Source organism: Chrysochloris asiatica, unplaced genomic scaffold, assembly GCF_000296735.1.
Source record: "Chrysochloris asiatica unplaced genomic scaffold, ChrAsi1.0 scaffold00130, whole genome shotgun sequence".
In the NCBI taxonomy this organism is placed as follows: domain Eukaryota; kingdom Metazoa; phylum Chordata; class Mammalia; order Afrosoricida; family Chrysochloridae; genus Chrysochloris; species Chrysochloris asiatica.
In genome coordinates, this window is record NW_006408648.1 from 4657151 (window position 1) to 4683539 (window position 26389).

The window sequence follows — 26389 nt, forward strand, 5'->3', positions numbered from 1 at the left end:
TTAACTGATGGTACAAGGAGGGGATTATAATTATTGTAATGAAGCAAGGTGTATGATTTGTTGAATATAAAACTGATGATCTGCCCTGTAAACTTTCACTCAGTCCACAATAAAAAGATTTAAAAAAAAAAAAATTTAGCACGCAATGCAAAATTAGACCATCAGGATTAAAACAGATCAAAATCTGCCTACAGGACATGAAGAATAAATGCTGGGGTGCTAGAAGCAAATATCTGAGGCAAAAAGCAGTATGCACTTCGCTGTATAGATCTTATTTTCTGGCTGACCAGACAAAGTAGCCCATAGACTCCTGGGATGCCAGAATATACTCAGCCAAGGTCAAATGCTCATGTAATGTCTTTAACCCCAAAGCCAGGAAGGGGATGACTGACAACTTCAAACACAGAGCTCTGCCAACTCCTTCCCTGCAGTCTCCCTAGGCCAAGGGCACTCCTTGTTTTGGAAGAACAGAACAGAGGGATGGTCCCCATCTAAAGCACACAACACACTTCTGCCTGTACAATTTCTGACTAAATAACTGAGAGCCTAGAAAGTCCTGTGAGAGCAGTCAAGTGGAAATAGAAAAAGGGCATTAATCTGGTCGAGGGAAAGCATAAACAGGCTCAATATTAGATTTCTGGGTAAAGACAAGAAATTAAAGGCATTGGCCTTCTCTCATTCTAGACAAAACGTGGTACACCTATATCAATAGCAGAGGCATTGCTTAGCTTTGGATGCTGTTAAACTACCTCATAGCAATTTGCTGTGTTGGGGGGCGGGCCAAGGATGAAGCAACTCAGAATGTCGACACATAGAAACAGTGTCCACATGAAGACTCTAAACAGGAACAGGTAGTTTTCTTCTTCTTTATGCAAAAATATAGCTTTCCAAGAAACACAGAGCAGACTACAGAGGTGGGATTTCAAGTCAGTCATGTGATGACCCCATACTCGTAATTCCCACAAGTTACTATTTAACAGTCCGTCCCAGGGAAACCAGGATGAGAATGAAATCAGAACCAAAAGATCCTTAGGAACTCACTATCAGCTCCATTGCCAAGAGCAAAGGGTCAGAGGAAGCGAAGCATACAGGGCTGCAGGCAGACTGCCCAGCTAAATGCCAACCCCTACAAGGCTCACATCCAATTCTGGGAGAGCCCAGGCCTTCTTGCTCTGTTACGTTTAGCTTCAGGATGAGTTCTAAAATGGAAGGGCCTTTTATGTAGGCATAACCGGAGGAGGCAGAAAACTTAGTCAACAAGGTAAGGAATGCTCAAGACTGTTTTTCTTTTTTGTTTTCAAATGTTAAAGGCTGAATTGCCAGTGAAAATAATTGCAAATGATGAAATGATGTCTGGGACTTGCTTCAAAGATTGAGGAATATGATGATAGGAAGTACACATGAAACCAGGTTGGTCATGAGTTGACAACGGTGAAAGATGGTGACAGGTACCTGAGATTTAATTTTATTATTTTCTTTACTTTTTTATGTTAGAAGTTTTTCGACAAAAAATAAACATATGATATTCATTGTAAAACTTTAGGTAAACTGGAAAAAAAAAGGAAGAAAGAAAAATCATATATAATCCTATTACCAGAGTCAACTACTTATATCATTGTGGTCTATTTATTTTTAGGCTTTTCCTCTCCCTTCCCCTCCCATTTGTTTGCAAAACAGCATCATATTGCCCCTACTGTTTTATACCTTGTTTTCCCCTTTCTTCATTTGTCTTAAGTAATTTTCAATTAATTAAATATCGTTTAACAGTATAACTGTGGCTTAGTCTTCCATCAAAAGACAGGCCATGTCTACTTTCAAGTTTTTGCTACCATAAAGAATGCTGTGGAGAGGCAGGAAGGAAGACTTGTGTTATAAATGTGTTGTTCCTTTTGTTCTTAGTTGCTGCTGAGTCAGTTCCAACTCATGATGAGTTAACAGAGCAAAGCACTGCCCGGTCCTGGGCCATGGTCATGATATAAATAGGAAATGACTTCAAGTGAGAAACAAATTGCTTACTACATATGCAACATATGCTGACAGCATAAATGAAAAGAAATGGTGAGGAGAAGCTGTTGGCTCGTAGACTGCATAATTCCAGGCAATTATTAACCTCACAAAGGAGCTCTGGTAGTGTAGTGGTTATGAATCGGGCTGCGAGCCACAAGGTCAGCAGTTCGAAACTACCAGCTGCTCCGCGGGAGAAAGATGAGGCGGTCTGCTCCCATAAAGATTTACAGCCTCGGAAACCCTGTGTAGGGTTGCTATGAATTGGAACCGACTCCACGGCACATAACAACAACAACAACATTAACCTCACAGGTTTTTCCCAGGATAGGGAGAAAGACAAAACCTCACCAGATATTATCAAGCTGCAAGTGCCTCCCAGCCAAATGATTCTCACATCAGGCTAAGACAATGAGTTTAGAAACCTTGTGAAATGCTTGGGTCTTGAAATATGAGGGGGTTTCTAAAATTTTGTGGAAAATGAAATGAAGCACAATGGAATTTTTTGAGACCTCCCACCCCTCATACTGTGTCTTCAAAGGAGAAGAATTATTTTCATTAGTCTAGGATGGATTAGGATGGTTCTGTAGGCTAAAGAGTGGATTGAACAGCTTCTTAAAGATCAAGGGGCTTAAAGCGTTCAATTGTATCATTCCAATTCATGTATTTAAATTGAAGTTAAAAACTAGACATTATCTAGGCCTGTAATTGGGTTCTTGCTCCAGAATCTTAAAAGATTATTGCCTCCAAACTTAAAAAAAAAAAAAAAAAAGGGGGGGAGATCCACAAAATGATGAGAATTCTAGTTCTTCCCTGCAAAGAAAACTCCATATGCAATCAATATCCTTGCCAAACTGAGTGCTAACCTCCTTAACTGCTGTATCCTCTTAAACCAAACAGGAGACTCCCTAGAAACCCCCTTAATTGTTGAATCCCTTAAGTTTTCGAGAAAGCATTATATTCCTGTGATGACAAATGTGGAAACATGCTAAACACTGCAAAAAGACTAGAAACACAAAATGATCTTTTGTTATTGTTATTGGGTTGTTTTGACAGTAGAAAATTCTTTTCAGAGAAGCTTATTTCCAACCTTTCATTAATGTCTTTTGCTGACATTGGAACTTCTCAAAGCATGAGTTCATTGCTGACCTAAGTTTATGTCTTCCCTCTGGATTCACATGTCACAGACAAGCGGAGAAAAACAAGTAAACAGGAATGTAACCTAAGATGACATGCAATTTCAGATTCCCCAAAAGAGCATTGCAGGCAATATCTTTAAAGTTTATCATAATTGGGTCATAAAACTCTCTAAGTGTCTATGCATATAACTTGAAATTTACTTTTCGAAAAGCGGCAAAAAAAACCCAAATGTATAAACATAGAGAGCTGTCTTCTGGCAAAGACAGTATCCCATTGCACACAGCCACACCCTGAGACAGACACATGCGTGAGCCCAATTCCATCTCAAGCTCCAGCTGAGTTGATTACTGTAGATTTCCCCAAGGTTTCACCGAGCACACCCTCTGATGTCAGCGTCAATCAAAGTCTGCCATCTCCTGCATCAGCCCGACACCCACACTGATGTTCTCTACCTCGATGTCCCCACCCAGGGCCAGAATGGACAGTCTACCTTGCAGACAGCAGCCTGAAGTACTGCGTCAAAGCCCCCCTCTGGGGCATCTCGGTTCCGGGACACCCTCTGTTTCCGTACTTCCTCGTTGAAGCTGTCAACTCGGTCTGTAAGAGGCAGCAGATGGCGGAACCCAAAGGATGGGACACAGTTTGGAAATAACTTGTAGCTGGAGAGAAAAGAAAAGAGAGTCACTTCTCCATCACTGTCTCTAAATCATAAATACCAAGCACTCTGTGTATTTACTAAGTGCCTACAGAGGTAGCCAGCACCTTCTATATACCCTCTGGTACAGGCATTGTGGGAAAACAGAGACAAATGCCACAGTTCCTACTTTCTAAACATCAAGTGGTAACTGCAGGCAAGACACCATTATGTTGTTGTGGTTAAGTGTCGTCGAGTCAGTTCTGACTCATAGTGACCCTGTCTAGGGTTTCTGAGAAGCGGCTGGTGAGTTTGAACCACCGACCTTGTGGTTCAAAGCAACCTTGTGGTCCAGTGTGCTTATCCTACAGTGCCGCACCAGGACTCCAAGGCAGCATACAGCAGTTGCTATTAAGTCAACTTTTAGTCCAACTCATGGTATGTCAACGAGTAGTCAAACTGTGCTCCATAGGGTTTTCAATGGCTAATTATTTGGAAGTAGATTGCCAGGACTTTCTTCCAAGGAACCTCTGGGTAGATGGGAACCTCCCTTTTCAATTAGTAGCTGAGCACGTTGAATGTTTGCACCATGCAGGGGCTCCAATACGGCATATACCAAGTGCTAAGTGAATGGCATAGCTAAATGGTATGGATAATTACCTTTATTATAAAGAGACAATAGCAGGCTATGATGCCCAGAGGAAGACTTCACAAGGAATCCTATTGTGGGCCTTGAAAGAGATGTGGGACCATATATACGGGTATGGAGTCCTGGTGTGGCGCCTTGGGTTAATGCGTCAGACTGCAAAGTCGTTTGAACTGCAAGGTTGGTGGTTCAGGCTCACCAGCCTTCTCCTTGGAAACCCTATGCAGGGTTGCTATGGGTTGGAATCGACTCGACGGCACTTCACAACAACAACAACATATATGGGTACAGAGCAGAGGAGAAAAGTTCCTCTGGGCAGAGGAAGGTAGGCACAGCATGAGGACAGCATGAGCAATTACTTTATGACAGAGACATCTCATCAACTCTGCTGCTTCTCTGTGAGAAATTGCCACATTATCCCTTTCATGTCAGCCCACCCAGAAACCACCAGGATGTGCTGGCATGTGATCATGTATGTTACATGGGACAGAAATGAAGAGGTCCTTTTGGTTTCTTCAATCACTTGATAAAGATAGCAACTTTAAGCTAATAGCTCTCCTAGAAGTAATAGAAATCATTTAGAACCTGTTATTGTTAAGTGCCATCGAGTCGGTTCCAACCCATAGTGACCTTGTATAGGGTTTCCAAGGAACAACTGATGAGCTTGAACCACCAACCTTGCAGATCAAACCAACTTTATTGTCCAGCGCATTAACCCACAGCGCCATACCAGGACTCCATTTAGAAACTAATCATCTTCAAATGGAAAATTACATCTAGACATTTTCAAAGAAGGAAGCACTGCACATCAGTAGCAGGTTAATGCCACATCTTTTCCCTGAACTACTGGGTGATCCCCTCTTGACTCTGCAGAAAACCCACTGCCACTGAGTCAATTCGGACTCATAATGACAATGAAGGACAGAGTAGAACTGCCCCATAGGGTTTCCAATGCTTTTTATCTTTATGGAAACAGACTGCCACATCTTTCGCCTGAGGACTGTCTGGCAAACCACCAACATTTTAGTTAGCAGTTGAGTGCTTAAACACAGTGCCACTAGTGTTCCTTCAGTCTGCAGAGGGGATCCCAAATGGCTCTTCAACTGGGGCAACATTCAGCCCCAATTACAATTCTAATAATTGGTGCCATTATGTAGCGAATGAGGAGTCCTGGTGTGGTGCTGTGGGTTAATGTTCTAGACTGCAAAGTTGGTTTGAACTGCAAGGTTGGTGGTGCAAGCTCACCACTCACTCCCTGAAAACCCTCTACAGGGTTGCTACGGGTTGGAACCAACTCGACGGCACTTAACAACAACATGTAGCTAATGAAATAGGAAGAGAGGCCTTACATTGTTCCATGAATGGCTGACTAGGTAAAAGAGGAGGAACAAAAGTGTGCCAACCAGAGTGACAAACATGTGCAAGAGCCCTGTGGCAGCAGGGAGCACAGAGAGTGCGAAGGCAGAGAAGGCCAATGGGGCTACAGTGTAAAGAGTGAAGACTGAGAACAGGCTTAGACACAGCTAGGGAGGCAGGCTGGAGCCAACTGTGCAGGGTCTGTGGCCATTATTAAGGAAGCCATCTTGCAGACAAAAGATGAAAAACAAGAACTAGTTGAAAGGTCCAGGGGGAAACAAAGCTTTATAATCCAATTCAAGTATTTGCATGGGAAGGGAAACAGGCTTAGCGACTGCTTGGAGGCCCTGCCAAGCTGCCACCTAGAAGCTGAAGCAGTACAAGTCAGGACAGGCACCCCTCCTCCTGCAATAGGTAACCTCTGGCTTTTTCTAAGAGACCATTCCATTTCTTTTAGGGGCCTACAGTCCCTGCTCCATCCATTAGAGTCACAATAACACAGCACAGAGTCCCAGGTTACCGAATAACAAGTCGGCTCTGGCCAAAATCCAGAGAACTTCCGTGTAACAGTCACGGTCCCCTGTGGACAGTGCGCAGCAGCTCAGCTAGAGGCTTCCCTAACTTGCTTCTTCTGTTTGTTTCATGCCCTTTCTCTGAAATCTTTATGGACATTGGTGCTTAGACAGAGCAAGCTCCTCTTAACCAATGTCTCAGGCCGCCCAACCTTTCCATTGATATAAAGAGAACTGTCATGGAAATTCTATTTCCACGTGGATGGAGGAGGCGCAGAGCAGAGGGTCCAGCTGTACTGCTTGACAGATGGATGGAACCAGAAGGAAGTGAGCATACACAAATCGCTCTTCTCCTTCCTCTCCAAGTCCCTCGTCTGTGTGTTGTTTTTGTTTTGTTCATGATAGCTGTGTGTTTACTGTCGTGGATGGAATGGTTGAGGAGAGGGACTGCAGGAACAAAATAATAATTGCTGCTTAAACCAGAAAAGCTGAGAGAAGCTCAATTTAAGCTTTGTGTGTGTGTGTGTGTGTTTTAATCTCTTTCTTTTTGTACCTGCAAACAGCAATAAGCTAATATATGTTTATGGTAGGAGAACTGCTATGAGGTAATCAGAGTCCAGAAAATGTGCTTGCCAGATAGTAGCCTTCATTACTGAAAACGTATTCTACCCAATCAGAGTCATTTCTTCCATCCAGGGAAGCAACTTAGTCACACAGACCCTGGAAATGGTTCAGTAGTCATTGGGATAGGATATTGCCACTCACTCACTGCCACTGAGATGATCGATTCCAACACACAATGAGAGAATAAGAGTAGAGAGAAAAACATCTCCTTAGGGTTTCCAAGGCTGTAAAATCTTTATAGAAGCCTCATCTTTCTCCTGTGGAGCAGCTGGTGGGCTTGAATGGCCAACCCTGAAGTTAACAGGCCAATGTTTAGCTCACTGCGCCACCAGGGCTCCTCTGGGATGTTGATAGTCACACGTTTTTTAAACACCTGGAAGAGCAGACTGAGTGGTCTGAAGATGTTTTGGGGTCTCAAGCCAGGAAGACCCTCCCACTCTAACCCAAGGGGCTGTGTTTCTGTCTGCAGGGCCTTATTATAGGGCCATGTACAGAGAGTTATTAAATTTAGGATTGTTGACCAAGAACATAAAAAAATAAAATATAAATGATTAAAGGACTGGGAGGTTGTATATACAAAAAGTGAATCCAATTCTAACACATTGTTGTTAAGTGCTATTGAGTCGGTTCCAATTCATAGCAATCCTGTTTAGGGATTTCGAGGAGTGGCTGGTGGGTCTGAACTACTGACCTTGTAGTTAACCCTCCGGTGCTTACCCTACAGGACTCCTTTTAAGGCACTTGTTGTTGTTAAGTAGCATCGAGTTGGTTCTGACTCTTAGAGATCTTGTATAGGGTTTCTGAGGAATGACTGGTGGATTTGAACTGCTGACCTTGTGGTTAGTAGTTCAGAGCTTATCCTAAGTGCCACACCAGGACTCCTAAGACACTTGTTGTAGTTATTCAGTGCCATTGAGTCCATTCTGACTCACAGTGACCCTGTATAGGGGTTCTGAGGAGAAGCTGGTAGGTTTGAATTGTTGATCTGACTTGGTTAGTAGTCTAGTGCTATAGTACAGTACTACATTGCGACTTCTAAGATCTATTCAACAACAGCAAACAGTTAACACATCATCAGGGCAATACTATGGAACAAGCAGACATGGAAACAGTTTCCCTTTTACTCTAGATACAGAAAGGCTGGATAAAATACTATTTAAAAATCTTTTCATATGTAGTCAAGACAAGAAGCTGGAAAGGGAAATCCAGGTGCCAGAAAGGAAGCAGAAATCATTCCACAAATGGATGGAGTCGGGAGAAAAGAGCAACCAGAGTGCAGGGCCTAATAGAGACCCTAAGGGCAGGGAGCAGAATCACCAGTCTCTGGCCAGTGCAACACTGAACACTGGAAGACGGCGTTCTGAACTGTCACTAAAACCAGAAACAGGAAAACTCCAGCCACTGGCCTGGGAAAGAGACAAGGACACTGGGATGAATCACCCGTTAAAAATGGCCTACACTATGAGCAAACCTGAATTAACTACTTTTATGGTATAGGGTTGCTGTGAGTCAGAATCAGCTCAGTGGCAGTGGATTTGATTTTTGTTTTGTTATGAGGAGGATGGTGCAACTGTTTAGTGCTCAGCTGCTAACCAAAAGGTTGGTGGTTCAAACCCACCCAATGACTGTGTGAGAGAATGACTTGGCAATCTTAATGTTTTCATTGAGATTATAGCCAAGATAACCCTAGCATGTTATGGTTTGAATTCTGTTCCTCTACCAAATATGTGCTGTAAATCCTAACCTCTATGCCTGTGATTGCTACAGGGTTGATGTTGTTGTTGTTATGTGCCGTGGAGTTAGTTCCAACTCACAGTGACCCTGCACAGGGTTTCCGAGGCTGTGAATATTTACGAGAGCAGAAAGCCTCATCTTTCTCCCACGGAACAGCTGGTAGTTTTGAACTGTTGACCCTGAGGTTCTCAGCCTGATTCGTAACCACTGCGCTACCTCTGATAGGGTTTATATGTAGGGTCACTATATGTTGAAATTGACTTGATGACATCCAACAACAACAATGAGGAGGAAATACCCAGCTGAGAATTAGTAAGAAAACTAGTCCCACTGTGAAACCTGGAGGCTCCTGGCAGCAGCAAACATGAACTGCACTGCAGAGATGCCACCACACCAGTGACACACGATCCTCCAATGGAGAGCCACCTCTGATGAAGATGAGCTAATGAAAGAGTTATAAAAACTCCATGAGGAAAGAAATCACCATGAAAGACAGGAACCCCCCAAAATTAAAGGATCTACAATCTACAATTCAAGAAACAATGTAATGGATTGAATTATGTTTCCCCCCAAAATGTAACATAAATGGTTATTTCTACGCATGTAGTTATAATTCTATTTGAGAATAGATTGTCTCTGTTATGTTCATGAGGTAAGATTAGTGTAGGGTGTGTTTTGAGCCCAACTCTTCTGAGATCTAAAAGATTCAACAGGAGATTTGATCAGAAATAGAGAAAAGAACTGCCAAACCATATGAAGATTACCCAGGAGCGCACGCTTAGAAGAGACAAGGACTTAACTCCAGAGCTATCACAGAGAGAAAACCTTTCCCTGCACTGGATCGTAAGGTCAGTTTGAATTACAAGGTTAGTGGTTCAAACTCACCAGTCGCTCCTTGGCGATGGTCGCTATAAGTTGGAACTGACTCAAGAGCACTTAACAACAAGAGCTAGACACCTTGACTTAGGACAACTAAACTGAGAAAATAAACTTGTTTTAGCCATCCAAGTGTGATGTCCCTAGATAAATTGGGACATAGGAATGCCACAACGATTTGAAGTACTTAGGAAAAGGCTATTTAAATCACTCAACAAGCCGATGAAGAAACAGAAATCAGAGGCCAGGCTGGAAATTATTAGGCAGAAAAAAGAAAGGCTGAGGGAAGGGACATTATAAGAAACATATGGACCTGAAAAAGAACCAAGTGAGCCTAAAAGGAGTGAAAAACAGAGTCTCTGAAATACAAAAACAAAGCTTCAGTGTTTGGAGCAAAGAGCAGAAAAAGAAATGGTAAACTGAAAGAAGAAATGCCCTGTAACACATCTAAGAGAGAAGACAGAAATTGGGAGAGAAAAATTAAGAAGCATGAAGTTTGGATGGAGAAGCACCAACAAATATCTAATAGTATCAGAGGAAAATTAGACACTAGGAGAGAAAAGTCAAAGAAATAATCTCTGTGAATTTTCAAGAACGAATGTACTCTCAGAGTAAATAAACTAGCAGACCAAGTTCTGAGCAATGTAAATAAAAGTTAAAAGTAAATCCAAACTAGACACAACAGACACACATCACTATAGAATATGAAAAAGATGGAGAAATGTTAAAAGTCACCCAAAAGAAGGAAAATTAGACTGACAGTGGATTTCTTATCATTTACAAGTACTGTCAGAAGATAATTAAGTAATGTCATCGAGCTGGAGAAGGTATATTATGACTCTTGAAGAAAGACAAAAAGCATCAGGAAAAATACAAAAGATGAAATTTATTTCACTTGCAAATATTTTTCGATGCTGTGTATTTCCACGTTAGCCCAATGCCTCTAATAAAATAAAATATTCAGAACAGGAAATAACATGCCAGATTAATCCTTCAAATCTTCTCTCAGTGTCATCCATACAACTCTTCCCACAGAAACTATTCCTACAGCTCAGGATAACAATTAAACAGGTTTTTAATGAGATGATTCAATTACTCTCACCCTGGTATTTTTCCTATGCAGCTTATTTCAAAGCTGGCACTTCTGATACATTCTAAAATGGGAAAGTATGAGACTGGCACTTTTGATTCCTTTAGCAGACATATCTGGAACAAACAGAACATCCAACCTCAGGAAGGCCCTGCACTCTTTTCTCTGAGATGTCCCCCACAGAGGCCAAACCACTCTTCCTGACTCCCTATAATCCCCAATACCGCTGCTGCAGCACCCCCACAGGAAAGAAGACCCTAACTCGGTGCCGCTGGAACTTGAGAGAGACCCTGTGCTTTCCTCTCCACATTAACTGGAAGAAAAGAACAATTAGATAAGATCACAAACGTCTTCCAAACCAGGAACGGAACACAAGGCAGGCTGACTGCAAGACAAGAGGGTGTGGGAGAGGCTAAGGTAGCCAAACATGCTTGGCTCAGGAACCACCAGGGCAGACACAGTAACAGCCAGTTTATATCTCTTGGCTTGTACTGTTGTCTCCAAGGAGCAATGGGGACTCTCTGAGCAGACCTACTTCCTGGACACAGAAGATAGATCTTAGCTTGCTCCAGAAGCAAGGGTGACTCCCAGATGTATTGCACAGCTTAGAAATGAAGGATTTATGTGATCTGAACCTGGTATTTCCTTAAAATGCCTATTCTTCACTGGATGTCCTGTCTGACCAGCAGCTTTTCAGAGTGCCTTTTACTCACTGGTCAAGAATTTTACGTCCTGTCTGCAATTGATTGTGGCTTCTAGAACTTAGAAAAAGAACTCTGAATAAGTAATGTGTAAACAACATTGGATATTCAAACGCCGAGTGCCCAGGGCCAGACCTCCATCCACTGCCAGTTTCTCATCTAGCTCCTCACAGTGATTGCATGGCCCCAGGGAGAAATAAAGTGGAGAACCACTCTCTCTGTCTGAAGATAGGACCATGTCAGATAGCAGAGAGGAAAAGCAGCAGATAGAATCACTGTTCTAAATAAATGGAAAAAGATTTTAGTTTAGATGCTGTTGCTCCGGGTAAAAAACAAACTTCACCAATAAGGAAGGCACTTGGCATCGAGACTGAGCTGGAAAGGGGTTTGGAGACAAGACCAAAGTAATAAAAATGCCAGCAGCCATCTGTGGCCAGGAAGAAGCTAAATCCAATAAATAATGGCACAGTGATTAAGTACTCAGCTGCTCAAAGAAAGGTCAGCAGTTCAAACCCACAGGCTGCTCTATGGGAGAAAGATGTAGCAGTTTGCCTCTATAAAGATTTACAGCCTTGGACCCTATAGGGCAGTTAGACAGAAGCAAGATGTAATTGAGTGGATAGAAACAGGTTTGGTTTGGTACTTTAGGGCCTCTTCACAGTTAAGGAACTTAGAAGCAGCTCATTTGTATTTATAATTTTTTCTTTCCTTATTGTTTTTCCATAATGGAAAATAATAACACTAAGTTTCTGAGGAGCAACTGGTGGGCTTGAACTGCCCACCTTGCAGTTTGAAGGCCAGTGCTTATGCTACAGAACTACACCAGAAGTCCAGCCCCTGGGAACATCTACATTAACTTTTGGGACATATACAGAAGGATTAGGAAGGATTCAGAAGAACATATAACACGACCTCACCATGAGCTCACGGACCAACATAGCGCTTGGAGCTGTCAATACTGCCAAAGCTGATTTGTGGGGACAGGCAGACTCAGGAACTTAAAACATTCCATGGGAACCTCCAGCTCTCTCTGCCCTTAGTGGCCAAGGAGACCAAGAGTTGAGAATGACCTCTCTTAAAGGAGAGCTGCCAAGGAAAGCAACCCTCATCAGCAAACAAGAAAATTTCACTGTGCTGAGCCACTGAGACGTTGGTGGGGGTGGGGTGTGTGTGTGTTTGTTATTTCAGCCTAGCCTAACATTACCCTTAGGCAAGTGCCTTAGAGGGCAAGGGTAGGTAAGGGCAGTGTCAGAAGACGGGAAAATATGAGCATTATGGAGTCCTGGTGTGGTGTTGTGGGTTAATATGCTGGGCTGCAAGGTCAGTTTGAACCGCAAGGTTGGTGGTTCAAGCTCACCACACACTCCTCAGAAACCAACTCGGTAGCACTTAACAACAACATGCTTATATGACTGCAGACTCTGAAAGTAGCTAGCTTGTCTCCATGCCCAGGTCTACCCTCTTCTCTTACTAATTGTATAATCTTAGGAAACTTACTCTCTCTCTAGGCTTCTGTTTCCTCATCTGATTTACCTGGCTTACACATACCTTGCTGTTGTGTGTGTCAACAACTCAATTCTGACTCATAGTGACCCTACTTATATATATTAGAGCAGAACAGCCCCTGTAAGGTTTTCCAGGCTGTAAATCTTTACAGCAACAGATTTCCACATCGTTTTGCTCCAAGATACTTGCCTTATGATGTCAAAATGTTGTTAAAAGATTTAAATGAGATAACCCATAGAGATTTCAATGAGATCATACATATAAAGTGTTTAAGATGGTACCTTACACATAAAAAGCACTCACGTTTTAGCTTCCCTTTTATCTTTGTTGTTAAGTGCAGACTAGTTATCTTTTATATTCGAAAGATTTTACTAAAGTTGAGTGTAGAGAAGAAGCAGAAAAAAAAAAAAAAAGATGGACATTACTGATCATTATAATCACATTGCATAATCTTGATACTGTAGGGAATACTCAAAAGACTAGAAAACAAACACACTAGTCTTGCAGAAGATGAGTTAATGGAGTTGGGAAGGTGATCATCAGCCCCCTCCCACAAATACCCCAAGACCACCAAACCCATTTCTTCTTCTTCCTAGATTATTGTTCTAACGCAGTAGAAGTGGCTAAGCTCATTAATCCATAAAATCCTCCTATGGATGCTTCTCCAGAGGAAAATACTATAGTACAAGATGAAAGAAGCTGGGTCCCTGAATCACCATGAGGACTTAGGTGAGCAAGAAATAAAATATATCAAGTTCTATTCATTACATGGAGTCTTGGTGTGGTTCTGTGGGATAAGCACTGGCTTGCTAAATGCAAGATCAATGATTCAAACCCACCAGTCATTCCCTGGAAACCCTATACACGGCCCCTATGAGTCGGAACCAACTCGGAGGCACTTAACAACAACAATCCATTACATACTTTTGGATTTCTTTATTGTAGCACCTAAGAAATAATTTTGTCCAACATGTTCTAATACAGGTAAATAACTTACAATTTTTTTTTTTAATCATTCACACCTTTAAATCACATGGTTTTCATTTTGTTTTGCTGGAGTAAGTTCGAGTTATTAAATAAACAACAGAGCAAGAGTAATTAAATTTGAATTTGTTTAGCCCTCAGTTACTCCAAGCAAAGGGAAAGTTTGAATGGTTCTCCTTGCTTTCTCTTAGATTATCTGGGAGCCTTCAGTACCTAAGGACATCTTCTAAAAATCTATTAATCTGAGAAAACAATGTTGTATACATTAGGCAAGAAAACAAATGGGCTATGACCACGATATCTTTATGTAACTTCGTAAGAGTTCATTTCTTCACATGTAGTAGAACAGAGCTCAGTCATTATTAATCAAATTAAACATTTAGCTCTGGTTGTCCTCCTAAACACTCACATGCTCCCCAGTTGCTTCTTTGGGTTAAGTTTCCCTGTTGCTCTAGTCCTCCAGCCTCAGATACCCAGCAGAAGGACAGCTGGCCACTTACCCAATGCATGGGTTGGTCTGGTATCTTGGTGCAGTATAGGAGAAAGGGGAGATGTTTTTGTCTACGAAAGAGCCAAAACCCAATCGGAAATTGCTAGTGAGTTTCCTCATCTCCTCGGCGAGCTTGGTGCCCAAGTTTCGGATGTTATCCAAGTCATCCTTCATGGATAGGGAGAGATCCATCAGGTAGTACAAGTCCACTGGGTAATCCTCCACCTGTCGAACCTGGAGCTGGAAGGTAGTCTTGTTACCTGTGCCAATGGGAAAGTTTTGCTTATTAGTGGTCATGTAATTTTGAGAAGGTTGAAGGGGTGGATTTTGTGTTCAAAGCTAATCTACCTCTTATTCATTTGCGTATGTATGTATTTTAGTGATTTTATGCCTTTCAGAAGAAAAAAATTTTTTTTTTCTTGGAAGTAAAATAAATGAAGGGGATGTGGGTACTACAGATAAAGTTCTAGGTTGTCCTTCACAATCACTTGGCTCAGCAAAGAAATTCTTTAATAACAGCCAGGCACCAATCACTTAAGGGTTGTGTTTTCTTCGCAAAAAGGGCTTTTGGGTCATTGGTGGATGATGCAGAAAGTTCCATGGATACAAAGTGAGTAGTCAACCTACCACACACCAACTCCACTGAAAGGCTCAGTCAAGATGGGAAACTGGCTGGGAGAGGACTGACAAAGTAAGTGTGATATATAAAACAGGGAGGGACTAGCAAAAGAAAAATATGGACAAGGGTGAGTATGAATTGAGGTGGGGAAGGGAGGAGATGTACAAGGCAAAGGAACACAGGGAAACAAGTACAGTTCCTTAAAATACCCACAAAGGGTTTTTATCAACTACTTCTATCTCCTTAGCCATTTATCAGATAATCGTTTTTAGTTCTTGGGCACATGTGACATTTTGGGATATCATAGAGCCACTTGTTGTCATCAGAAATTATGTGTATAAATACAAGAAGATGGATTCCAATCTTTACCCTTATCCAAGGTAAAAGAGACAGAAAAATGGGAAGAAATAAACACCACTAAATTTGTCTACCAGCTACAAAACCCCAAACCAAACCAAACCCGTTGCTGTTGAGTGCATGCCAACTTATAATGACCCTACAGAGCAGAGTCCTGGTGTGGTGCTGTGGGGTAAAGCACAAAACTGCAAGGTCAGTTTGCGCCACAAGACTGGTGGTTCAAACTCCCCACCAGCTTCTTGGAAACCCTATACAGGGTTGTTATGAATCGGAGCCAACGTGACGGCAATTCACAACACCAGCATAGAACGGAGTAGAACTGCCCCCAGAGTGTTTCCAAAACTGGAAATCTTTATGGAAAGAAGCCGACTGCCTCATTTTTCACCCAAGGAGCAGCTGGTGAATTTGAACCAATGCTTAACCCACCACAAAAAGAGAAAACAATGTTTGATTCTACCGTAATATAGCCAAAGGAATTCACTGACAGGAAAAGAACACAGAGAAAAGCCAGCGTCTGTGGGTGTGGCTTCTGTAATCTCCCCTACAGAGATCACAGAGATGCCCAACTTGGGGCAATAACTGAAGTGCTCAGACCAGGACAAGGATCCCTAGCATCATTTCACAAGCTCTAAAAAACAAATCATTAAGGGCCAATTTCAAAGTTCAAATCATATCAGGAAAAACTATATCATTTTCTGTTCAAATCATGCCATATCTGCTCTGGAGCTTACTGAATGCCTTGCAGGGGTACCAAGAGATGTCCTATTTATCCCAGAGCTGAAGAACTGCCCACACGCATGTGAAATCTGGATGCAGTCTGTGTTTAGACATGCACCAGGGCAGCCACATTTGATTTGCCTGCAGCCAGGTCTCACAGCAACCAATCTGTCACCTGAAACTGACAACCAGCAAACTGAATGAAACCTTCTTGAGCTTGCAGGACAGGGAACACAATCCTCTATGCTTCTTCCCCTCTTCCCCACATCTCATTAACTAGACCAGGAAGAATCAAGTTCTTAGACCAAGTTCCACCTCTGTCACTCTACAAGTGTGAATCCTGAACTTGTTTCCTTAAATACCAGTTGCCATCTAGTCGACTCTGACTCATAGTGAAGCCCTTGTGTGTCCAAGTAGACCTGTGCTCTGTAGGATTTTCAATAGCTGACTGTTCAGAAGAAGATCACCAGCAGGCCTGTTTTCCAAGGCACCTTTAGGAAGACTCGAACTTCCAAACTTTAGTTAGCAGCCAAATGCATTGCAACACCCTCCTTAAATACAGAGTGGAAATAATAACCGCCACCATACTGGCAGGACTGTTGAGGGTTATGATGTGCTCTCTGAGCGAGAAGATTTCTATAAGCAGTAAAGACCTGCACAAATTAAGCATGGCTGTTATAACTGATATCTGAAACCTAAGGGGCAGCTCAGAGCCTGCTTCCCCTGATTTGTCTTTACATGGCCTGTAGTAGCTGCCTCAAGGCTGGTGTAGTCTGCGTTGCCTGTTGGTATTAGCCTATTTTTAAAAACCATCCAACTCTGATTCAAATAGGAATGTTCAAGATTTCTCCCAGAATGTACTCTAGACTGCTGCAGAGTCTTTATCTGGCTCCTATCAGACAGAGCAGCTCCCTCCACAGGGGCCTTCTCAGCCTTGGATGCCACATCACACTGGATGGGGGTAGGTTGAGGGGGTGCAGGTGGGCAAGGCAGGAAGAAGGGAGGAATTGGGGTTGGGGAGAGCCCTCATTAGCCCTTGTGTGGACATACAACAGAGTTCAAATAGGTAGAGTCTGCAATCATATCCTTTCAACCCAATCTCATGGCCTTTTAAGACTTGTTGCATTTTTTTGTTGCCTGTCTCCTTCTTCCCAAGTTTCCAACCACTCTCTATTTTCCCACTATTGAGTCCACTTTCACCTTTGTATCGTTTATGAGTAAGAAACAAACAGATTGGCACTTTCTGGTCAGCAAGGAGGGAACTGCCTTGTATTCGTGGAGGCCGGCAGGCACCCATGAAGAGGAAAAGGAACCCTCGGGCTTGATGAACTGGGCTGGAATCCAGACCTTTTCACCAGACTCAGAGGAACCTCAGGCTAATCCTTTAAACTTGCTGCTCAGTTTCTCTGGTGATAAAATGGGGAGGAAGTTCATAATTGTAGTTATTATAGGATATAATGTACATAACCGCTCTACAAAAGTTCAAACGTAAGGAAACGTTTGTCTCCAGTTCCCCCCAAAATTAATTATTAAAGCAATTTCCTGTGAAGAGAAAAAGACAGAAAATTCTGCCAGAGACGAATTTGAATGGCTATAGCCCCAGGTGTTACATTTAACTCCAAATTTTACAGACATGAAGGCAAATAGGGAAAGATGATGTTTTTGTTTTTGTTAAGTGCCGTTGAGTCGATTCGGACCCATAGCAACCCTGTATAGGGTTTCCAAAATAGGTCTTTTTGTATGCCTAAAGGGGCAGGGTATATATTCTTGGCATTAAATTCTAAGAGAGATTGAAAATTTAGAGTATGCAAACACACACATACATATACACACACACGCACACACACACTTGCACCTCCTCATAGGAAAGTGGCAAATGCTTAAAAAAACAAATGTTTCCTTTAGTTTTCCAGAGAGGGAGGGGCATAAGAGAGTTACATCTTTAATGTTGACAATGAGTGTTTATTGCTACCTCAAATATGCTTGATTGTAGATGCCACACACTCCCTAACGGGCCTTGGTAATAATGGAATGTTCTGTCAGCGGATTTTAGAGGGACTGGCATTCCTGGATGATTCTCAGAGTAGGTGTTAAGCTGCCAGTGCACCAACTCCCCAACAAGGGAGGTGCTTCCAACGTTAGCAGACAGAAGGTGAAGCTCTTACTGTGTGTGAGGAGTATTCGCTGCAGAAAGAAGATCTGAGCCACACTTTCACTTTGGGTACATTTCCAGAACCACAAGCACACACATACACACTCGCACACTCCTGCATTACTTCTCTTTCCCAGCCACACTGTTCTCCTGCACCCTCTGGGACTTTAAACCAGTTGTCAACTCCTGTGTGTCCCACAGGGCACACCCTTCTTGCTCTCTCCATCAGTGTTTGATCTGTGCCTGTCTCTGGGGCTCCACCCCTACTCATCTCTCTGGATCTGTTGTGTGGTCCCCACTTCCCTCCCTCACCACATAGGCTCCTATGATCCTTCCAACCATGGCAAGCTCATCTCTTCCTGTGGGCTGCACCCATTCTTTCTGGGGCTATTCTAAGTAATCCCTGCCTGGGGACCAGTGTGGGAAGATCAGAGAAATGGGGTAAAGCAAACTCAAACTCAAAATACAAAAGCTGATCTCGCACCTGTGAGTATTAAGCTACTCCTGCAAGCAGGCCCTCTCCTATCCATTTAGTTTTTGTTTCATAAGCACTCAGCGCCAACTGTCATTCGAACAGCATTCTTGCCACTACACAATCCTAAAGTGTAAGTTTTCTTTTACAATAAAAAAAAGTGCATGATTTCTCACTGTAATTAAATGCCAACTAACATTCTATCTGATGTGTCATTTTAAAGCCTTCTTCTTTGTGCCTTCCCTCTAATAAAAATGAAAAGTCAAGGACATGTAGCAGCTTGCCAAACGTTTCCAGAGAGTTCTCAGCCAAAACTTTTTGTGTTTATTTTTTAAGAAGACTGATTTCTGTTCAAGTGTTAAGACTGATTTCTATTCGAGTGTTAAAATAAAAAAATATATATTGCCATTCCAAAATACATGTGTTTTTGACTCAACAGAATTAGCTTCCTGAGCTACAAACTGAAAAAGCGAAATGTAAAACTCAGTTATCTGGTAACAAGTGAATCAACAAGTGACTATAGGCGAATAGGGAACTAGGCCCTAGTGCATCCTTATAAGACTACATCTAACGCTTCAGTTCACTGCAGCTAAAGGTAATTGTTGTTAAGTGCTGTTGAGTCAGTTCTGACCCATAGCAACCCTGTATAGGATTTCTGAGGAGCAGCTGATGAGCTTGAACCGCTGACCTTGTGGTTCAAACCAACTTTGCAGTCCAGAGCATTAACACACAGCAGGACTCCAAGGTAATGAGTATCTTGTAATTAAATCCAGACCTAGAACCAAAACGTTGCCTCTCTGGTCTAGAACAAGGTCACCAATGCACTTGACTCCCCACGTTGGATTATGACTTTTGACAATGGTACATACCCAGGAGCAAGCCATCTAAAGCCACAGCTGACCTCCCTACAGTGTCTGTTCTCCATGAATTAACCAGCTGTTGTTGCATCCACTCTTACTCCTGGTGACCTTATGTGTGTCCGAGAACAAATATGCTCCATAGGATTTTCAACGGCTGATTTTTCAGAAGTAGATCAAGACACCTCTGGACAGATACAAACCTTCAAGCTTTCAGTCATTGGCTGAGCATGTTAACCATTTGCACTTCTCAAGGATGCCCTCCAAGCACTGGCACTGTTGGTGTGGACCCAAAGGACAGAGAGAACCACCCCACAGGACCTCCTAGGCTGTAATCTTTACAGATCAGACTGCCACATCTATCTCCTGTGGAGCAGCTTTTGTTGTTGTTGTTAAGTGCCGTTGAGTTGGTTCCAACTCAGAGATACCCTGTACAGGTATCCAAGGAGTGGCAGGTGAGTTTGAATCTCCGATCGTGTGGTTCAAACTTACATTGCATCACAGTGTACTTCCTGCAGTGCCACTGTGGAACGGCTAGGTGGATTCAAATTAGCAGTCCAGTGCTTAACTAGTCACTGCACCATCAGAACTCGACTCCAAGCATTAGGGCTCTACATTCCCAGTTTCATTTAAAATAGTCCCTTATCCATTCATCATCAACAATTTTTCTCCTCATCTTAGTAAGCATTACCTAAGACAGATAACTGGCACCTCTAAAGTAGAACCTCGCATGAGACAGGAGATGAGAAATAGAGTTAGGGGCTAGGAGCACATTCAAATCATAGTATTGAAACAGTCATTTTCCTGATCTGATCTTGTATTATGGCTATGTAAGACGTTATCATTGGGGGAAACTGGATAAAGGGCACCTGGGAATTTTCTGCATTATATTTTGTAACTTCTTATGAATCTAAAATTATTTCAAAATGAAAAAGTTAAAAATGAACAGAAAGAAAACTATTCTTCAGGGTTATTTTTTTAAAAAAGGCTAGGGAATGGGGCAAATAAGGACTTGAATAAACCCTTTCTATAACCACCCAGCCAATAGGAGCTCCAGTTGCACAGTGGTTAAGAGCTTGGTTGCTAACCTAAAGGTCAGCAGTTCGAACCATCAGCTGCTCTAAGACAGAAAGATGTGGCAATCTGCTCCTATAAAGACTGCAATCTTGGAAACCCCATGTCCTACATCTATGAGTTGGAATTAACTCAGTAGCAACAGATTTCTTTTTTTTGTAATTGTTGCTGTATTTTGGTTTTCCTCCTAATGCTTCAAAACCACTTCTAGTTTCTTATCGTCTTAATAAACTTTATTCTAAAGTTTATGTTCTTTTCTAAGGATTTCAGGTCTTCTGTTAGGATTTTCTTTAAAGTTAAGAAGGATCCCTGGTAGCGTAGTGGATTATGAGCTGGACTGCTAACCATAAGGTCAGCAGTTCGAGTCTAGCAGTTCGAGGCTTTCTGCTCCTGTAAAGATTTATAGCCTTGGAAACCCTATACAGGGGTCACTATGCGTCAGAACCAGATAGATGGTACATAACCACCACCACCATCCTTACATACTGGAAATGGAATAGAAAACATGATTTTGTGTTTATACAAAACTGTCTAAAGTAGAGAGTTAATGTTTCTTTTTCTGTCCAGGATTATCCTGGAACAATAACTTTGCTGTGGTAATGTGTCTTTCCTGCTGGTTGTCCTTGATTAGTCTGGTAAGAGGAGAAAAGTGTTATGTTTCACTCAACAATTATCTCTTATGAGGTATGGGGGAGGAGACACAAAAGCATTTTTAAAAATATAAAATGGAAAAAGCCAATCACTCCAAAAAGCCTTTCCCAAAATCAGAAAGGAATTTACCCAAGGCAAAGTGTTTAGTTAACTGGAAATTTAGTGAACTGTGATACATCATTCCTCCTACACCCTCAAAGAAATAAATATCTGGGGTTTGTCTACACTTGTTTTTATAGATATTAGGATTGTATTTCTCAAATTTCCAAGAGGCATCACTGAGTTCAAGCATTTCTATATTTGGGGACCACATTCACAATAGATCTCTAGACCTTAAGACTTCTAGTCTTCTATTGACTGAGAAACATCAGTTTGGTTGTGTTGCTTCACAAGGCAGCCTGCTGTCCACCAACTTGACCAAGCAGTGGTCTGTGTATCACTACATTTTCCACAAGACCAGAGCTACACACAACACCCACACTGTGATTTTCTATACACAAGATCAGGTTTTCCATTTTATTTCCAATACAGGAGACCGTATGAAAATGTCCATGAGATGTGACGATACAAGTAAGATTTCTTTCTTCTTTCTTTTTAATTGCACTGTGAGCGCTTAATGTTGTTGTTGTTAAGTACCATGGAGTCTGACTCATAATGACCCTGCACAGGGTTTCTGAGGCTGTAAATCTTTACGGGAACAGGACGCCTCGTCTCTCCTGCAGAAGGGCTGGTAGTTTCAAACTGCTGACCTTGAGGTTCTCATAACCACTATGCTAATTAAATGCTAAGGAAGCTTCTCAATCACTTCTTTAACTTCTTTTTGAGGGTTGTTTTAAAAGCCAGTTAATAAATCACACCAAAAAAACACAAGCTCTCTGCCTCCCTCATGTTGTTGCTGAGTGCCTTGGGGTCAGCCTCGAATGATAGCAAGCCTGTATAGGGTTTCTGAGCTGAGTTCTAAAACCACAGACCTTGTGGTTCAACTAGAGTGTATAGTGCTTATCTTGTTGTTGTTGTTGTTGTTGTTAAGAACCGTGGAGTCGGTTCCGGCTCATAGTGACCCTTCACAGGGTTTCCGAGGATGCAAATCTTTACGAGAGCAGAAAGCCTCATCTTTCTCCCGCGGAACAGCTGGTAGTTTCAAACTGCTGACCTTGAGGTTCACAGCCTGATTCTGTAACCAGTAAGCTATAAGAGCTCCTGCAGTGCTTATCTTATGGCACCATTAATTCTGATTTCAAAATGGGGGTCATTCAAATGGTGGTATCTTTGGCTTTTTGTGACATTCAACTCTTTCTTAAACTAAATCTGCCTCTGAAGAATGAGATCTGGAGGATATTTCTGAATGAGAGCAAACATCACAGTCTCTAAGAAAGTTTCTAGGTAAAGAACACCAAAACCAGAAGCTAAACCACTCTAGATGACAAGTCTGCAGACTACAAATTCATTTGGAGGTATGAGTTTTTATCTGGTTTTCAAAGTAGTGGTTAAAGTGCTTGACTGCTAAGAGGTTGGAGGTTTGAACACACCAGCTGCTCTATGGGAGAAGATATGACAGTCTGCTGCCGTATGTTTTTACAGCCTCAGAAACCTTATGGGGTAGTTTTATGCTGTCCTGTCATATTGATATGATTTGGAATTGACTCAACAGCATGAGCTTCATTATGGTTTTCTCAAAGATTCTTGAGTAAAAGCAATATACAATTATGAATACATTATGACTGTGACAAATGGACTCTTAGTGTTACACTGTGGGTTAATGCACTGGACTGCAAGGTCAGTATGAACTGCAAAGTTGGCAGTTCAAGGTCACCTTGGAAACCCTATAGAGGGTCACTGTAAGCCAGAGATGACTCCACAGCACATAACAACAATGATGTGAAAAATATGAATGTATGTGAATAAAGACAGAGGATATAGCCAAATTGAAAAATAAGATGGTGTTAAGGTAGACAATTTTCCAGAATTATGTTATTATGATTTTGAAAAAAGGAATATAATCATTCACATGACTTTATAACCATTCTTACACAAAAGTTCCAATATCTCAGTAGTCTACAAAGACTTCCAAATCCCCTTCTAGGTCAAAACTCTTGGCTCTAAGCTTGTCATCACACAAGGAGAGGAGTGATTTTTCCCAGAGGGCATCACCCGACCCCTACCCACAGAAACACTCTTCTCACCACTGGCATCATTTGGAAGCTCTCTCTTTCTTTTCTCACTCAACTTGCTAGTTCACCAAACAAAAAGGCTTAGCGTCACTTGCAGTAAGAAGATCAGTAAAATAGTGACTTCTATTGTTCTGGCACTGATCTCCAAGCAAGCCAGGAGTCTGTGCTTCCTTATCCAGGAGACCTAATTACCCCTTTTGTTTCTTTATTTCTAAGACAACTCAATACAACACCTACTCTTCAATTATGAACTATCTCACCAGACAGTTTGCATTTACAACAATAGTAAAAAAAAAAAAACCCACTCTCTATTTTGCGCATTAATGAGGCGGCAGGCAATGGTGGCAACCGCTGTGGAACATCTCCCTCAAGGAGGGTCTCTGAGTGGCCTCTGGGAAGCTGGGACCTGTTGTCCAGCACCCTCTGCTTCCTCCTGCTAGCAGGGGTGTTGTGCCTTGTTGCCACATGGTCCACCTCCTCTGTAGTCATACTGAGGACCATGCAGGCAACACAAGCAAACAGGTGCCTGTTTTAGGTTTCCAACTCCCATGTGACCTGAGGCCCTGCACCTCTAAACCGTTGCGGGGTGGGAAGGGAGGCAAGAAAGAGGCAATGGAGAGGGGGTTTGAAGAAATGCGTGTGAGTTTAATGACATCCCAAAGTAAGGCAAAATGGGACCAAAACCTGTACTTTAGTTGGGCCAGATATGTGGCCAGGCTCCCAGAACTCTTGCCAGAACTTACAAAGTTGGGAGTGGAGCCATGAAGGTGACCCCTCAAGCCTAGCTCTGACCCAGCACAGCAGGAAGGTGAAGTGGCTAAGTCCTGAGCCCTCCAGTCACCCAGCCTGGCTTTATATCAATAAACCTTAGCAGTTATTATTTCTATGGCTATAGTTTCAACAGCAACTAACATTATTGAGTGGTTACCCTGCGTAGCAGAAAAGCACTGGGTTAGTGCTTGACTACTAACCAAAAGTTGGGAGGTTCGAGTTCATTCAGGAACTTGGAAGTAAGACCTGGAAAGCTGCTTCTGTGAAATCAACCACTGAAGACCCCATGGAGCACAGTTCTACTCTGACACACCTGGTGTTGCCATGAATCAGAGGTGAGTAGAGTCTACCCTGCACAGTCTTGGGCTAAATCCATTTCCAAGGCACGGTGAGCTCCTACCCTATTCAAACCCAGATCAGGATGACTTCAGAGGCTGCATCATTGGCCACAACTCTTTGGAAAAAATAATAATTTTTAACTTCAAAGAACCCAAGATGCTGAGAGTTAGAATAACCCACACAGGGCCTATAAGTTATTGACAGAGCCAGAGCTAGAACTCAGGATAGCCAATCCAATCCCAGCTGCCCTAAAGTCTAGCTAAGCCTTCTAGAAATTGTTACAATTATTTCTAGACACTGGGATAAAACAAAAGGCTAGAAATCAATGGACTTTTCCGGGAAAAGCTGCCTCATTCCCAGTAATGTGAACAGTGTAGTCCAATCAATCCTTTGTCATTTTCAAGGAGTCTGATACTTAGAATATTAGAACTGGAAAGAAGCAAAAGATTTGCAGCCACAGAGAATGAATCAGACTCTGCCACTTACTAACTAGGTGACCCTGAGCAGGTTATTTTCTCAAATGTTAAATATTGCCTACTTTAGGCCTAGGTGGCACCAATGGTTTGTGCTCCAGGGTCACAAAACAACACATTTCTACTCTTTAATGTTTTCCCTTCAGAAGGTCAATTATTTGACTATAATACCTTTTTCTACAAGTATTACTTTCCCTCAGCAATTTGCATTAATTGGCACAAAACAATAAGCAGAAGTATTCCACATGTCCACAGGGCTCCAAGTTGCGGACCTTTAAAACTAGCAGAGGCACATGCGTGCAGTCCCACTTCCGTCGAGTCCTGTACTGTGCTTCCTGAATTCTGGGTCCCTCAGCATTAGCACTCAGCCTGCCATGCTCATTTGCCTTTTCAGGTCTGAATTAAGACATGTCCCACCTCCCCTCATGAAATTTCCTGGGTCCACAGTATCCATCCACTCTTGAGGGCAACTCACCTGGCCGGAGGTTCACTGCAACCTCTTGCGGTATCATCTGAATGACATCTGAACCCGGTGAGCTGGAACCTTTGCTGCTGAGAGGTTGGCTCCGCAGGACATGGGTGCTACTGGCTGGGCTCTCAATCTCACCTCCACAGCCATTTCTGATGAGATTTTCCCTCAAGTCACACCGAGATGTGACTGACCTCGGGCTGCCAAAGTCCTGTACAAGGAAATGAGAAGAAAGGAGGCAATCAAGGCATCTCCCAGTAGTCCTAGGTTATAGATTCTTCACCGTCTGGTTGACCTTACACCCACTACACCTTCCATTTTCATTGTTCCAAAAAGGATAATAATCCCTATCCCAAATATCCCTAAGTATTCTGAGCATTAATGGAGGCCCTGGCTATGAAAGTACTTTATAGACTGTCAATGCATAATTAAAATGTTTGATTTCATTGTTACTGTAATGGTCAAAATGTTCCTTAAAAAAAAAAATGCTCTTTACTGCTGGCATGATTTGTTGGAGGCAATAACTAAAATGGTCAAAAGTTGTTGCTATAAGTGTTGGCAAGTTGTTTCTGACTCACAGTGACCCTATATAGGGTTTCCAAGGAGCAATTGGTGGGCTTGAACCACCAACCTTGTGGTTCAAACCAACCTTGAGGTTCAGTGCTTATCCTCCAGCACCAAACCAGGACTCTGGTCAAAAGTTAGAAAATTAAAAAATTTAGAAGATGAATATTATGTAAGTAACTGACTAATCTTCACTCAGGCAGTCAAGAGTTAATTGTTTAGCCGCTCACTCACCTGTTTGTGTAGGAATTGTATACTGCACAACTATCCTAGAAGACAATGTAGCAATTTACAATATATTCTTTGAGCTAGTGGTCTATTCCTGGGAATATGCCATTAAAAAAATCTAAATAAGGGGGTAATTCTGTAAGAAGATAGAGATAGTTGGTGTCATCAAATCCATTTC

General features: G+C 42.3%; 1 protein-coding gene across 1 annotated transcript in view; it reads right to left on the reverse strand.

The window, feature by feature from the left end:
- Positions 1-26389, reverse strand: part of ITGB5 (integrin, beta 5) — a gene marked incomplete at its 5' end in the record, with an annotated part of 195936 nt that overhangs the window by 152145 nt on the left and 17402 nt on the right. Inside the window, 3 exons of the mRNA XM_006869428.1 lie at positions 3635-3803; positions 14308-14557; positions 25426-25630. Of these exons, the coding sequence (XP_006869490.1) occupies positions 3635-3803; positions 14308-14557; positions 25426-25630 (624 nt within the window). The remainder of the gene's footprint in view (positions 1-3634; positions 3804-14307; positions 14558-25425; positions 25631-26389) is intronic.